This window comes from Jaculus jaculus, chromosome 8 (assembly GCF_020740685.1).
Source record: "Jaculus jaculus isolate mJacJac1 chromosome 8, mJacJac1.mat.Y.cur, whole genome shotgun sequence".
Taxonomy (NCBI): domain Eukaryota; kingdom Metazoa; phylum Chordata; class Mammalia; order Rodentia; family Dipodidae; genus Jaculus; species Jaculus jaculus.
The window spans coordinates 139,631,595-139,646,172 of record NC_059109.1 but is presented as its reverse complement, the minus strand read 5'-3'; the positions used below and the strand labels follow the sequence as shown (position 1 = coordinate 139,646,172).

Here is a 14,578-nt window from a genome sequence, read left to right as displayed (position 1 = left end):
CTCCCCTGAGATGCTCGGGCGGCTTTCAGCACGGCCCCGCTAAAAGCCCAAAGCAAGCCGGTGTCACGTCGTGGCTTTCTTAGTGGAGAAAGCAAGCTGTGGTGTTTCTTGCAGTTGTGGGTCGTGGTGCAGCAGCCATGGTGATGACAAACCATCCTGCTCCTTCGTGGGCCAACTTCTTACGCGACGGGCTGGCTCCCTCCGCCCCTGCTTGCGAGGTCCCCCCCCCCATTTTTACTCTTCCTTCTCTTCTTCTCCCCTGCCTCACTGGCCTCCTCCCCTGTGACTGTCTCTACTGTCCCCCTGCCTGATTCTTCCCAGGATTCCAGTTCATGGATCAGGGTGTGTCCTTGTTCAGACGTTGTCCTCCTTTCCAGCTCCGATAGCCGCATCTGCAAAGACCTTTCTCCAAATGGGTTCCTGAGGATGGATGCTGCCATATGCCTTTGGGGGCCTCCATTCCGCTCTGTGACAATGCTGACTGAACCAGACCTGTGGCTGGGTAGTGACTTGGGCCTCAGGCTGGGTGTGGGTGTCACTTGTACTCAGGCCCCAGTGAGGTCATGCTGTCCTCTGCCTGCCTTGCGCCTGGCAATGGCCCTTCTTTCTTGGATGAGTCAGCTTGTCCAGCTGCAGCCCCATCCACTTGGCCCTCTCTGAGGGCAGCTGGCAGTGGCTGGCTCGCTGCACTGGGGTTGTGAGGTGGGAGGGACCCTCAACACCATTAATGTGTGAGATGGGCTTTGCGTCTGGCTGGGGAGTTGGGCCGTGATGCCCTAACTGTGACCCGTGTCTAGCCACTCTCTCTGGATACCACCCTGGCCCACAACTGGGTGTGTTTGTTGCTGGTGGCTCATGGGAAGCTAACTTCCTAGTCTGCTTCCTCCCCTCCTCATCTCTCTGTACTGAGGGTGGCTGTGGTTCTGAGATCAGTCACTAGGAGGTCCCTGAGGTACCCCTCTGCATGTGGCCTGGGTGCTGGCTCTGCGCCACTGACACTGGCTGTAGAATCCTATGGTCCCAGGTCCTCTGTGGGCCCAGGGGCACAGAGGCTCTTTAGTTTCTGGTCCTGAGAGGCCCATACTCAAGGCCCGAGTAGGCTGGGGGCCAATGGCAGGGTCCTTTGGCTCAGCCTCCTCTGTCATCCATACTTTAGTCAAGGACCTGGTCTCCAGGGCCTGTTCCTGAACCACTGACTCCTGACCCTCTGTTCCCTTGCTGGGTGCTGCTCTGCAAACCTTTAGCCTTTAGAAGTCTCCAGGTAGCTGTGGATGCTAACTGTCCAGCACTTCCAGTCTTCAGAGCTCGTGGTGTTGGGTGTGTGTGAGAATCTGAGTATAGACATGCTAGCAGGCCAGTTCCCCAGGCAGGTGGCAGGCCTGTTGAGAAGATGCCACCAAAGGCTCTAACCTGTCATGCTGTGCCACACCTACGTCATGAACTGGCCTGGGTCCTGGTGTGACCCACTGGTGTCTATCTCCTACATGTAGGGTAAAAAGGATGCCCACAAGGTGCCCTGAAGGGCGTTTTCTATGTGCCCACATGGGCCACGTGGAGGGACATGCACCTTCCCTGGTGTGTTGACTCTGTGTGTGGCACCAAGAGGGCAGCCAAGGAGGCTTCTTGGATGGAGGCTCTGCAACACGAAGCCTACCAGGCCTGAAGGCTTTTCTTCCCTGCTCAGGCTCATGTGGTCTCTGTCTCCTCTGGGACTTTGAAGTGTCATGATGCCGGGTAAAATGGTCCCACAGACTTTTGCTGTTCATTGGTAGTAGTGGGGTCAGAGACAATGTCAGGCACATAGGAGAGTGTCTGAGAAGTCACAGGGATAGACCCTTGTCAGGAGAAGACAGGAGGGTCCTACAGATCTGTGCTCAGTGGCCGGGTCATGCATAGGGACCCCAGAGGACCTGCAAAGCCATGGGGCTCTGGGAAGGCTGTGCCAAGTTCTGATTCTGGCCCTTACCTTTATGGGGTGGGATAGGAGGCTTCCCCTCTTTTCTTTGTGTCAACCATAAAAGTATAGTGTTTGCCATAAGGAAAAAAAATCAACAGGAGTTATCATAGAAAAAAACCTCGTCTCCTTTTGGGGCCTGTGGCTGTTTAAATGTCCGTTATAGCCTCATGTGTTTGTGATTAACTGTCATTCTTCTGAGATCAGATGAGCTCGGGTGTGTTCAGGGTGGTATGGCCTTAACTCTCATTCTTTTTTTTTTTTTTGATCCATGTATTTACTTTTTATTGAACTTGTTAATGATACAGAGTTAACTCTCATTCTTAATTCCCAGATGGAACAGTGTTTGGGAGTTGGAGCCTTGCTGGAGGAGGTGTGTCACTGGAGCCAGGGCTTGGAACTATGTAATATAGTCCATCCTTACGTGGGAGAGCCAGCTTTCTGCTTCCTCACTGTTGCTGTGACAGGATGTCACCCCTGGCTGTCTGTTCTTGCCATACTTTACCTGCCGTGATAAAACTTGCCCTTGAAACTGTAAACCAAAACAAACCCTTTCCTTCCGTAAGCTGCAACATCATGGTAACTGCTCTAGGGCCATAGCTGGAAGTGGCTACAACCCCAGAAGCTGCATGGCTGGCTCTGAGGATCCCTGGGAGGCACCCGGTGCAGCAAAGGCGAGGGCCCCGTCCACGGCTGCTTTGAGCACCACGCTCGCCTCAGAAGACTTTCCATGGGAGGCGAGGCCAAGGCCACTGTTTCAGGGTAGAAAGTTGGGGAGGATGACAGCACAGGATGGGGTGACTGCTCTGTGTGTCTTTCCTCCTCGGTTTCTGGTTTTTGGAGGGAGAGATCAAGACTCCTGGCTGAGATCCAATCTAAGTGGATCCCTAGCAAGTCTAACCCAACTGCTAATAAATATTCTTCCATCTGACATTTGAAAGCCATATTTATCTTCAGAGTAGGGCTTCATGAAAATATTTAAAAATCAGCCATTGAGAGAGGTCTCACCCAGACTTGCCCTGGTCATACCCTCCATGTGCACCCTGGGAGTCTATGAGGAGGTGGGTACTCCCAGAACCCCCCACACGACCCATCTCAATACTCTCCCTGAGGCTAAAGCAGGTCTTATCACCAAAGCACACTTCTACTTCATTAAACACAGACATGGGACCTCACTTTGATTCCCACAGAAGCCAGATGCACAAGGTGGCGCATGTGTCTGGAGCTCGTTTGCAGTGGCTGGAAGCCCTGGTGTGCCCATCCCCTCTCTTTTGTTCTGCCTCTTTCAAATAAACAAATAAAAATAAAATATTAAAAGAAAAACAAACAAACAAATAGACAAAAAACAGATGCGGAGCCAGAGGCATGGCAGGGCACACTTCTAATCCCAGGAGGTAGAGGTAAGAGGATCAACATGAGTTTGAGGCCACCATGGGACTACATAGTGAATTCCAGGTCAGCATGGGCTAGAGTGAGACTCTACCATGAAATACCAGACCAAACCAGACCAAAACAAAACATAAAAACAAAAACAGATGCAGTCAGTTTAAAAGGCCCTGCTTGGCCTGAGCTGAGGCCTCTTTGAGTGCCACCTTGCTTCCTCCAGCCTCTATCTGCAAGCTGGAATGGAGCAGTGCCCCCGACCTGCCCGCTTAGAGACCTCCAAGGACCAGAGGTCTTCTACACCTCCCCCTCCATCATTGCCTCCTCGATGTCACTCTTGTAGTCTGTGTCCAGACACATGTCTTTTCCCCCAGAAACTCACAGAGGGGACCACCTCACCTCGCTCCTCAGATTTCTAGAGCCCCCAGCTTAACTCAGCGAACCACCTTTGCCATAGGGCTACAACTCTCTTAATAAAGCTCCGGTTACTAAGGGGCATTTTGTCTCACTACCGCTCACAGAACCAGCCTGTCAGCCTCCCTCTCTTTAACCCATCAGAGTTAAATGACGTGAATGTAGGAGCCAAAGTCAGCAACTGTGGGGATGCCATCCCCTGGCGGTGGAATGGGGCTATCTGTCACCTGCACGAATTTGTCCTCTGATGTCAGTGTTGGTCATGAGGAAGCAGAGGAAGGTCCGTTCTGTGACCTCCCCACAGCCTGAAGCTGTGACTGAGACAAATGTTTGCCTTTCCTGGAAATCTTCTTTTTTGACCTGGGATTAATAACATGGTCTATCATGTTGGGGAAGAAATGTGAGGTTGAGGAAGGTGACCAGTCCATGGCCACCCTGTGGTGGAACCGGAGTTGGGTTGAGCCCAAACAGCAAAACTGGCTTCAAGGACAGCGTGGAAGCAAGTGAGAGAACAACGCTTCGTGCTCACCAGCTGCATGCAAGCACAACGCCGCCTCCGAAGACCCACTCTGACCCCCAGCAGAGCTCAAGAGTGGCGCTGACCTTCCTATTAGGCCATAGGTATTCTAATCAGGAAACACAGCGAGGTGAACCGGGTAGCACGTGGGCAGGTAAGGGGGGCACTGGAGCCGCGCGCTGCCGCCCAAGTCTCTCCTGACATTTAATCATGCAGAAGTGCTCACATTACACGGCTCTCCTAATTAAGACGCCGAGGCAATCATGTTTGTGGGCTTTCCCCTTCCTGAAGATGGTTCACTCCCTGCAGCAACAAGCGGGGACGGCACGGACGGGGAAGACATGTCCTTGAAGATGCTCCCTGTGACCAGGCGGGCACAAAGGTGAAGTGAGTGGCTCGTGAGGTGGCAGTTTCAGATTTGTTTGTGTTCACGTCCAGCCAGAGCAGGGCAGGTGGGCGTGGTGGAGAAACGGCCAGTGCTGTGACCTCCACACAGCCCGATGCCCCAGACTTAGTGACTTCTCAGGACAGCTCATTCCTTGGCCCCTGCTGTGCCAACGATGCCATTGCCAGCGCTGTCTTTGCAATGCCTAGAGACTGTTCTTTTTTTTTTTTTTTTTTTTTTATTGAGGTAGGGTCTCACTCTAGCCTAGGCTGTCCTGGAATTCACTATGTAGTCTCAAGGTGGCCTCGAATTCACACTGATCCTCCTACCTCTGCCTCCCGAGGAGTGCTGGGATTAAAGGCTTGCGCCACCATGCCCGGCTCAAAACTGTTATTTTTAAATGGACTGTGGGGCTAGTGTTTGCCACCGAATGTCCCAAGCCTAGTGTCTTCTAGGGCAGGTGTGTCTGATGCAGAGACCTTCACTGGTAGCCAGTAAGCAGTGTCACCTCATATGACACCTCATATGTCTCAGACTAAACCAGTGGGTCCCTCGATGGAGCTGAGCCTCTGAGCCAACAGTCCAATGAGAAGGTGGGGCTGGTGCACACTGGTAGCTTCTCCATGGGAAGCTGGCACCATTGGAAGGGAGAAGACAGTCCACAGGGAGGATGAAGCAGGTCAGGAGACTCCCAGTGGCTCACGAGGAGGTTGGCACCCAGCACTGCCTCTGTCCACAAAAGCAGCTGGCCAGGGCCCAGCTACCCTCAGAGAGGGCAGTATCGATGCTAGCGTCCTGGATCTGGCTTGACAGGGTAAGTAGGGACAAGCGTGGCCAAAGGAGGGCTCGAGAATCCAAGCTATTATGATTCATTGTAGTCAGGGACAGTCATGGATATGAACAGAGGCCCTTGCAGTGCCCAGGGCTGAGTCCTGGGACCCAGTCATTGCGAAGCGTTAACACAGAAGGGTTTGTCTAGAAGGTCCTCACCTGTCCTTGTGCCCTCCTCTTATCCCTGCCCTGGGAGGGGGTGGCTCAGTTTACCAGCTGTCTTATTCTATGGGGATCTGTTACCTGCCCTGGCAGCTGTGCTAGCCACCCAGTAGGTCTCGATGAACACATGATGGGTGTGTTCTGTTGCCCTCTCTCCCCTACATTTATGGGTTCTCCTGTGGGATGCTTAGAACTGAGCCTTCCTCCTACACTTCTCCTAGGCCCACTGTGGTAGTTTAAATGTATGTCCCCATAGACTCGCGTTTTACTAAAGCTTATAACTTGGATCTCCAGCTGCCACTGGAGGGTGGATCCTGGGGTCCAGTCCTAAGGTGTGTTTTGGGGTGGATCTGTTTTCTATCCTAAAGGTATGTGAGCTGTCTGAGATCTGGGGGAATCCTTGCTGCTGTTTTTATAAATGTATTATTTATTTATTTGAAAGCAGAGGAAACAGAGGTGTGTGTATGTGTATGAGAGAGAGAGAGAGAGAAACAGAAATAGAGAAAGAGAATGGGTGTGCCAGGGCCTCTTGCTGCTACAAACAAATTCCATGTGCATGCACCACTTCGTGCATCTGGCTTCACTTGGGTACTGGGAAATCAGACCAAGGGTGTTAGGCTTTGCAGGGTTGTGCCTTAACCACTGAGGCATCTCTCCAGCCCTGCTTTTTTTTTTTTTTTTCCCTGGCTTTTGGTTATTTCTGTTTGGCTGTATGGGAAAAGCTTCTTCCACCACGAAGAGAACTTTGCCCCGGATCTATAAGCTTGAAATGAATCCCTTCTTCCCCTAAACTGTGCCTGGTGTAGACAATCATCCCAGCAACGTGGAGCTGGCTGTAACACGCACCTACTGCTGGTTCAGTGGGCTGGGGTAGCTCCTGAGAGGGGCATCCTGTGTGGTTAGTGGTCACAATCAGCTTTCTCATTTTTTTTGAGGTAGGCTTTCACTCTATCCCAGGCTGACCTGAAATTCACTATGGAATCTCAGGGTTGCCTTGAACTCATGGCGATCCCCCTACCTCTGTCTCATGAGTGCTGGGATGAGAGGTGTGCGCCACCATGTCCGGCTGAGCTTTATCAGTTTTGTTTTGAGCTAGCAGAGGGGCAAAGTGGGCGGGGAGAGTCGGTGGGCACTGAGTGGGTTCCTGACCCTCTGGGAGATGGCTACAGAGGCTGGGGTTCAACTCTGGCTGCTTGTGTGGTTCGGGAACTAATGTTCTCTGTGACAATGCTCACTGGTGTGTCCATAGAGCCCTTCCTCTCCAACACCCATGCCTGGATGGTTCCCCTTTGTGTTGTCCCTGTACCTTCTCAGGGTCACACTCCCTATGTCCTGTGAGCATGAGGAAGGCTGGGATGCTTCCAGCCATCGACAAGGCATCACACAATGCTCCCCAGGGACTTTTGTTTGGTGGTATTGTGAAGTAAGCCTAGGTTTATTTCCAGAAACTTAACAGGGTCATGCCCCAAAGCCAACTTCACGCCCGGGGACTGTGGCCCCACTATTTCCAGTGCTGTCTGCTTGTCAACCTGATTCCCTTTTGCCAGCACAAGATGGGGACAGTGAAGACAAGAGAATCTTCCTGGAACTGAACAACATTAGCAAGTGACGTCACCGAGAGACAGGAGAAAGCTAGTCACCATCACATGGCTACCAGCCCTGCAGGAGGAGGGCACTAAGGGCCAGGCTCCGGCACGCCGGCCTCTGCTGGGCTCAGCTGTTCCTCAGAGCAGTAGAGGGATGGCTGAGTGTCCAGTGCGCTCAGCTGCTCATCCGCCCAGGCTCCCAGCACGGTCTCCTAATGTCCCTCCTCTTCATCAATCTTTGTCTGCTAACCACATCACTAATGGCTTTTAAATGAGTGTTTTTGTTTGGAACATTTTGCAGGCAATGCTCAAGCCGCGTGACAGCAGACAGCAACGGGACAGGGCTTTGGCCCCAGAGGGAACAGCCAAGGCGACTCATGGCCTGTGTGGTGGGGCAGCCCAGCCTGGGCAGATGGTCCAGAGCCAGGATCATGTCACTGTGGCCTGGGGAGGCTTCTGTGTGGCTGAACTGCCACGTCTGTGGGGGACATGGGAGAGCTGAGATTTGGGGTCCAGGCTGGGGGAGTTTGGTCCCCATCCTAAGCCCTAGCCCACCCACAGGGACACAAGCTCCAGGGTCACAAAATGTCCCTCTTGGGCTGTGTGTGTGTGTGTGTATGTGTGGGGGGTCTGGCCAGCTGGGGAAACCCAAGGAGCCTGAGGACACTGTTGGTCTCTTGTTCCCTCCCAGGCTCTGATGTCCAAAGCCTGCATTCCTGTCTGCTTTGGGGTTTCGGTGTCTTCAGCTCTGACTCACAAGGAGCCACGGGCACTGCCTATACACACGTGCACCCCTCAAATATACACGGAAGACCACGCTGGGCGCTCCTGCTTCCTCCTCTCCTTGGCCAGCGGCGGGGGGAGGTGGTGCCCTGCTGCTCTGTGGCATCTTGGATCACCTTCAACACGAGTGTGGCCCCATTCAGATGCTCACGGGGGCCCTCGAGTTTGTCTTGATGGCTTTAGTCTGCTCTGTCTCATGGAAGGGCATCTTGGGCTGATGTGAACCCCTCGTGTCTGAGATGGAGCTCTGTCTGTGCAGACGACTTCCCCCCAGGGAGAGGCATAGCCCCCCAGTCCTCCCTGAGAGGGTGCGCAGTGGCCATCTTTGTGAAGGGCCTCAGCTTCGGGCTCTGCTCTGATAGACTGCCAAAGCACTCCTCCTCCCTTGAGGACCGAGTGTGCCTGTGACCTGAGGTGCTATCCTTCCCCACTTCTACTCCCTGCCCCGCCTCCACAGACAGCTGCGCAGCGTCCCTCTGCCTGGCTCCAAGTCCCCTGTGGCCCATCCGGCACCTCTGTCCACAGTGCAGGACAGGGACGGGGGCAGGCGGGTGCCGGTTCCTGCCCACGGGTCTGCTGCGGCCTGGCCTCAGCCCTGGGCCTGCAGCCTGGCTTACGCCCCTCCAGCAGCACCTCCCTGGGAGCAGCGCTTCCGAGCCCGCTGGGCAGCAGGACCTGGCTTTCTTCTTGCATGTTTCGTGGGCCACACCCAGTCAGCAGAGGTAAGGTCACTCTGTCTAGCCATCCAAATGCCCCTGGCTCTCCCTCTCCTTCCCTGTGCCTCTGTTGCAGACCTGGGGCAAACAGGGCAGCTGGGGAGTGTGGATGAAGCCCCCTTCAGGGCCACCCCAGGGCTCAGCGTTCAAGGACTGACCAGCTCGCTCTGTTTCTCCAGCTCCTTCTTTCTCGTTCCCTCCTTCCCTTTCTTTCCTCCGCAGGGCAGGTGGGTGCAGGCTCGGGAGGGTCTTGGGACAGTGTCTGTGTGGCTCTTGCTGATCTCTCAGCCTTGGCATCGCTATCACAGGACTATGGGATCATCTTCCCAGTCTTGTCAGGAGTCAGAGCTGGGCACAGCTCGGACACCACAGCCTCATTAGGCAGAGCAGGTGCTCATTTTAGATTGCTGGGGGTGAGGTGACAGGGTCTCACTAGATCCCCTCGTCATAGGACTGACCATAGCACATTCCAGGCATCCTACTTGCTTCCCCGTCACAGTTCTAGCACCGCCTCTCCAGAAAACCCAAAGTCCCCATGACTACCACCTGTGCCAGCCCTGCCCATCTGCCACAAGCGTGCTTTTGACCTTCAGTGCCCTACCTAGGGCTAGCATCGTTACCCCCTTTCTCAGATGAAAGGCATTGTGTCTAGAGTTCGCGGTGTCCTCTGACGTGCTTGCAGCCACACGACCGCGGCTCAGCTGAGGCCAGCGTGCTCTAACCCCCGGCCCCCTCCCCGTCCCACCACGCCATGCAGCTTCCCACTGTTACTGTCCACGTGTCCAGTGCCCCATCACAATGTAGGCATTCCTATGGACAGGGACAGGTGGAATTCTCTAGAATGGCCTGATATTCAGAGCTAAGGTTAAGGTGGAAACTCAAGACATCAAAATCTCTTAGTTCTCAAATCTTTCAGGACATCTGGCTGTGGAAACTCCTGAGGAGGGGACCTGCCTCTTTCTTGCCAGCCTTGTCCCCATAGAGCAATATCATGAGTCCTTGGTTACGGCTCGGCAGCTGTGGCTCTGCATGAGATCTCTGAGGCCACCAAGACAGAGTGTGGCCACAGCCTCTGTGAGTAGCCCCAGAGCAGCAGACCCACTGGGCGCTCTGAGCTCAGCATAGGCTGGCCCTCCTGGTTCACAGAGCCAAGCGTTTCAGTGAGTAAATGACATCTGTTGATATGGCCGGCCTCTGTAGTCACACGGGCACACAGGAAGCCAAACTGGGAGGCCTGGGCAGGAGAGGGCAAGTGACTATCTGTGTTGATGTCCCTGGCTGGTGATGAATCTTATGGGACCCTGAGGGTGGTACTAGATGGGGAACAGGTGTTCAGGACCGCAGTGGGGAGAATCAGCAGCCTCTTCTGAAGTCTGGTTTGAGGAGGTGTGCGGTGGCGTCTACACATTGGTGGATGAAAGGCAGTATGATGCAGCTTTGAAGGGCTCCATGAGGGCCTGTGTGGAAGGAGGGCCACAGAACCCTGTCCAGGTGGGTGACCTGTCAGTATGGCTAGTCTCTCAGGCCATTCTCTCCTGTCTGTTGTGTCATGGAGGGCACACAGCCTCTGGTGGTGGCCTAGCAAAAGGAAGCCAGCTAGGAGAGGTAGGTGTGTGCCCAGAGACCACCCGAGGGGTTCAAACCGTCCCAGGCCTGAAGCACTGTGGTGGCAGGACCTGACAACCAATGGGGTGCTTCTCTGCTTTCCTGGACACCACCCCCCTTTGCATGCCATGGAGTCTGGTATGAGGATGTCACAGGGTGTCAGCTGGTGACTCATTCAAAGCAGTAGAGTAAGTGCGGTGCCAGGTCCATCTCCCTCTAGCCCAAGCAGAAGCTGACACCCAGCTTCCGAACTGTGAGCCCTCAGAGAAGCTCCATCCCAGACCCACACCGACAGTGTGGGTCAGAGCACATGCATGCTATTCCCGTGTTTCCCACAGCCTGCTTACCTCGCGGTCCAGGCCAGCTGCCACTGTCACGATGTCCCCTGTTTCACTGTTGATGGTGAACATGCTCTGGGACGGACTCTGGGGTGTCTGCGTGACCACCCGGTACCGCACCATCCCATTGGCCGTTGTGCCGTCGTCTGCGTCATTGGCTGTGACTGTCATCACATACGTGCCTGGAACAGACAGAGCGACTCGGATGGGGGTGAGCTGACCTATTGACATTTGTCCCTCCACTCAGGACAGATAACCCCAATTGATTCCATGGCTTTTGACCATAGGTACTTATGGCACCCTACCCCACAATGTGCCCTGTGTGCTTCTCTTGTGTGAAGAGCAAACCCATTCATCCTGTCCCTTAGGACTCTACTTTATTCTGCCCTAGGAAGTGATGAGGTCAAGTTGGTGCTTTAAGACAGGCAGAGACAACAGATGAGGCAGGTGGGATGTTGAGTTTGGGGTGAGATGGACCCTATGCACTCACAGGGCCTCAGGCAGAGTGGTTATAGTCACATAAAGACATTTTATTTATTTTTTTAAACTTCTTTAAATTTTTTGTTTATTTTTATTTATTTATTTGAGAATGATAGACAGAGAGGCAAAGATGGAGGGAGGGAGGGAGGGAGAGAGGGAAAGAGAGAAAGAGAGAGAGAGAGAGAGAAAGAGAGAGAGAGAGAATTGGTGCACCCAGGCCTCCAGCCACTGAAAATGAACTCCAGATGCATGCGCCACCTTGTGCATTTGGCTTATGTGGGTCCTGGGGAATCGAGCCTCAAACTGGGGTCCTTAGGCTTTACATGCAAGTGCTTAACTGCTACACCATTTCTCTAGCCCCAAGACATTTTCTTTCTGGGCTTTTTGAGGTAGAGTCTCACTCTAGTCCAGGCTGACCTGGAATTCACCATGTGGTTTCAGGCTGGTCCTGAACTCACAGAGATCCTCCTACTTCTGCCTCCTGAGTGCTGGGATAAAAGGTGTGTGCTACTATGCCTGGTCACACAAAGACATTTCCCCCAGGGGTCATCCCCTGGAACATCTGCTCACTTGCTTATTATCACAGCTTTATTACAACATGACTTCTGGGGAAACATCAGAGAACTTGTGTATTCTGAGGCTCTAGGGGAAAAAATCTTTAGAGACCTACTTGTATTTCATGCAAAGACTTGTGTCTCAATTTTCTTTAAAAAACTTTATTTTTATTTATTTATTTGAGAGGGAGAGAGAGAAGGAGAGAGAGAGAGAGAGAGAGAGAGAGAGAGAGAGAGAGAGAGAGAGGGAGAGAGTGAGAAAGAAAGAAAGAAAGAGAGAGAATGGGTGCATTAGGGCCTCCAGCCCTTGCAAATGAACTCTACATGCGTGCGCCCCCTTGTGAATCTGGCTTAAGTGGGTCCTGGGGAATTGAATTGAGGTCCTCTGGCTTTGTAGGCAAATGTGTCTCAATTTTTATGAATTTGATTATCAATAAAATTTTCCATCTCAGGGCTAGAGAGATGGCTTAGCGGTTAAAGCACATGCCTGCAAAGCCTAAGGACCCTGGTTTGATTCTCCAGGTCCCACATAAGCCAGATGCACATGGTGGTGCATGCGTCTGGAGTTTGTTTGCAGTGGCTAGAGGCCCTGGCCTGCCCATTTTCACTCTCTCTCTCTCTCCCCCTCTCTCTGTCTCAAATAAATAAATAAAAAAAATCCATCTCAGACCTGTCATTTCAGTACTGGGGAGTCTGAGGCAGGAGGATCACTGAACCCACTTTCTTCCATAAGTTGCTTATGGTCAGAGGTATTTTGTCCCAGTTATGAGAAAGTAAGTGATATGGTCCTTTTGTCAGCAAAAGCATACAATTTTTTTAGAGAGAGAGCAAGTGAGCGAGAGAGAATTGGCACGCCAGGGCTTCATTCACTGAAATCGGACTCCAGATGCTTGCACCACCTAGTGTGTGTGTGTCTGGCTTACGTGGGATCTGGAGAGAGATTGAACCTGAGTCCTTAGGCTTCGCAGGCAAGTGCCTTTACCACTAAGCCATCTCTCCAGCCCCAATATTGTCTTAAAGCAGTCTGCCTTGTGATACAAACTAGAACAATGGGACAAAAAAATGAATAAAATTAAAGCCTTTAGAACTACCAAATGTCAGGGATCTCCAGGACTGGTAGAAAAGGAGTTCCCAATACCCAGGGTCTACCTTTCCCTCAAGGCATTTGCTCATTATGCTGTGGCCTTGGGCAAGCTGGAGAGCCTTCCAGGCCTTCTCACAGACACAGGAGCATGGGAGTAAAGAAACAGACTTCAGGCTTGCTGATTGGAAGGGGCCCAGGTAAACCTTCCAGTCTCCTGGCTCTGCAGCACAGTGTCCCAGAGGTGATGTAGAAACAAGCAGCCCAACAGACAGGAGCACTGCTCTAGTTCAGGGAGCTCAGTGTAGGAGACAGGGCTAGATGAGCTTCCCTACCAGGAGCAAAGTAACCCTCCACAGAGATAGCCTCCATGCACCTCTACACCCTTCACAAACAGTGCATAGCCTTCAGTAACTAAATACACAAAAAGAAAAAAAACCCATTATATAAGCAAAGAGAAAAAAACAACAATGAGCAGTTCTAGAGGAAATTCAGATAATGGAGAAGTCAGATTCAGATTTAAAAACCAAAAACAGCTCACTATGTTCACAGAGTGAAAAGGATAAGGTCAGAAACGTGGATAGAGAACTAGAAATTATTTTAAAAGAATAGAATGGGGAATAGTCACTTGCAAAATAACTGGAATTGAGAACTTGAGTGGGCAAACAGTAGACTAGATACAGCTAAAGAGAGAGTCCGTGAATTGGAAAAATGACCTAAAGAAAAGACCCACATTAAACCAATACAGAAAACTGCATAAGAAACCTGTGAGACCATAGGGTCCTAGCTAGGGCCACCAGTCAATGCACAGAGAGGGTCCACCACTCCAGGAAACCGCCTTCCACAAGGGCAGTCATCAGGTTCACTTGTGCACATGGGGATAATGTAGGTGGAAATGAGGACAGCCCATGATGTTCATTAAGCAGGGCAGGATGTGAGCCTGTGGCATTGACTAGCCAGAATACACTCACTTCATGATTTCACTACGTAGCCTGGGAAGTCAGTGTGGGATAGTCATTATCCAGCCTAGAGCCAGTCTGTGACATCCAGCATGAAAGCCAGCCTGTGAGAGTCCCCGGACAGTCAGGAAGACAGCCCGTGACGTTCACTGTCCAGTCCAGAAGCTAGCATGTGGTACTCCATCACCAGGCGCCAAGCCCATGATGTTGACTAAGAAGACAGACAGTGTCACAGGCACAGCCCGTTGGAGTCACTGACCAGAACTGAAGCCAGCTCCAATTCACGCTGGCCAGCCCTTAGCTCACAGGAACCAGACCACTGCCCCTAGGAACCTGCCTCCACCCTGCTGACCAGACAGGAGGCACTGCATCCAGAGCAGTGGTGACAGCTGCCCAGAAAGAGGACCCATATGCTGATCTGTTTGTCCCCTCCCTTCCTCCTCAGGACCCAACAGAGAAAGGTCAGCCCCAAAGCAGTTGCAGAGAAGGCCGTTGGCTGGGTCCTCTGCCTCTCACCTGGCAGCCTCCCCTATTTCCCCTCCGTGCCTCGTGCTCCAACCTTTGTCACCAGAGTCTCCGCCAAGTTCAGAGTGTGATCAGCCCCTCACAGGAACAAGTGCCCAGTAGTCACCTCCCCACAATGGCTCCTGGGTGCTCAGTCTTTGTTCTCATGCTCCCAAACGAGGAAGCTGGATACAGGACATTCAGCCTGACTCATTTGCTACATGCAAATCTAAAATTATCTTGATATAAGAAAGTCGAGCTGATAAACAGTCCCGGTGAGTTGTGACACTCAGATTAGTGGGGCAGAAGATGAAGAACGCGTAAGT

At 52.5% G+C, this 14,578-nt stretch overlaps 1 protein-coding gene across 1 annotated transcript in view; it reads right to left on the bottom strand.

Moving 5' to 3' along the window:
* Window positions 1-14,578, bottom strand: part of Cdh4 (cadherin 4) — a 512,468-nt gene that overhangs the window by 54,530 nt on the left and 443,360 nt on the right. Inside the window, exon 7 of the mRNA XM_045156945.1 lies at window positions 10,684-10,856. Within this exon, the coding sequence (XP_045012880.1) occupies window positions 10,684-10,856 (173 nt within the window). The remainder of the gene's footprint in view (window positions 1-10,683; window positions 10,857-14,578) is intronic.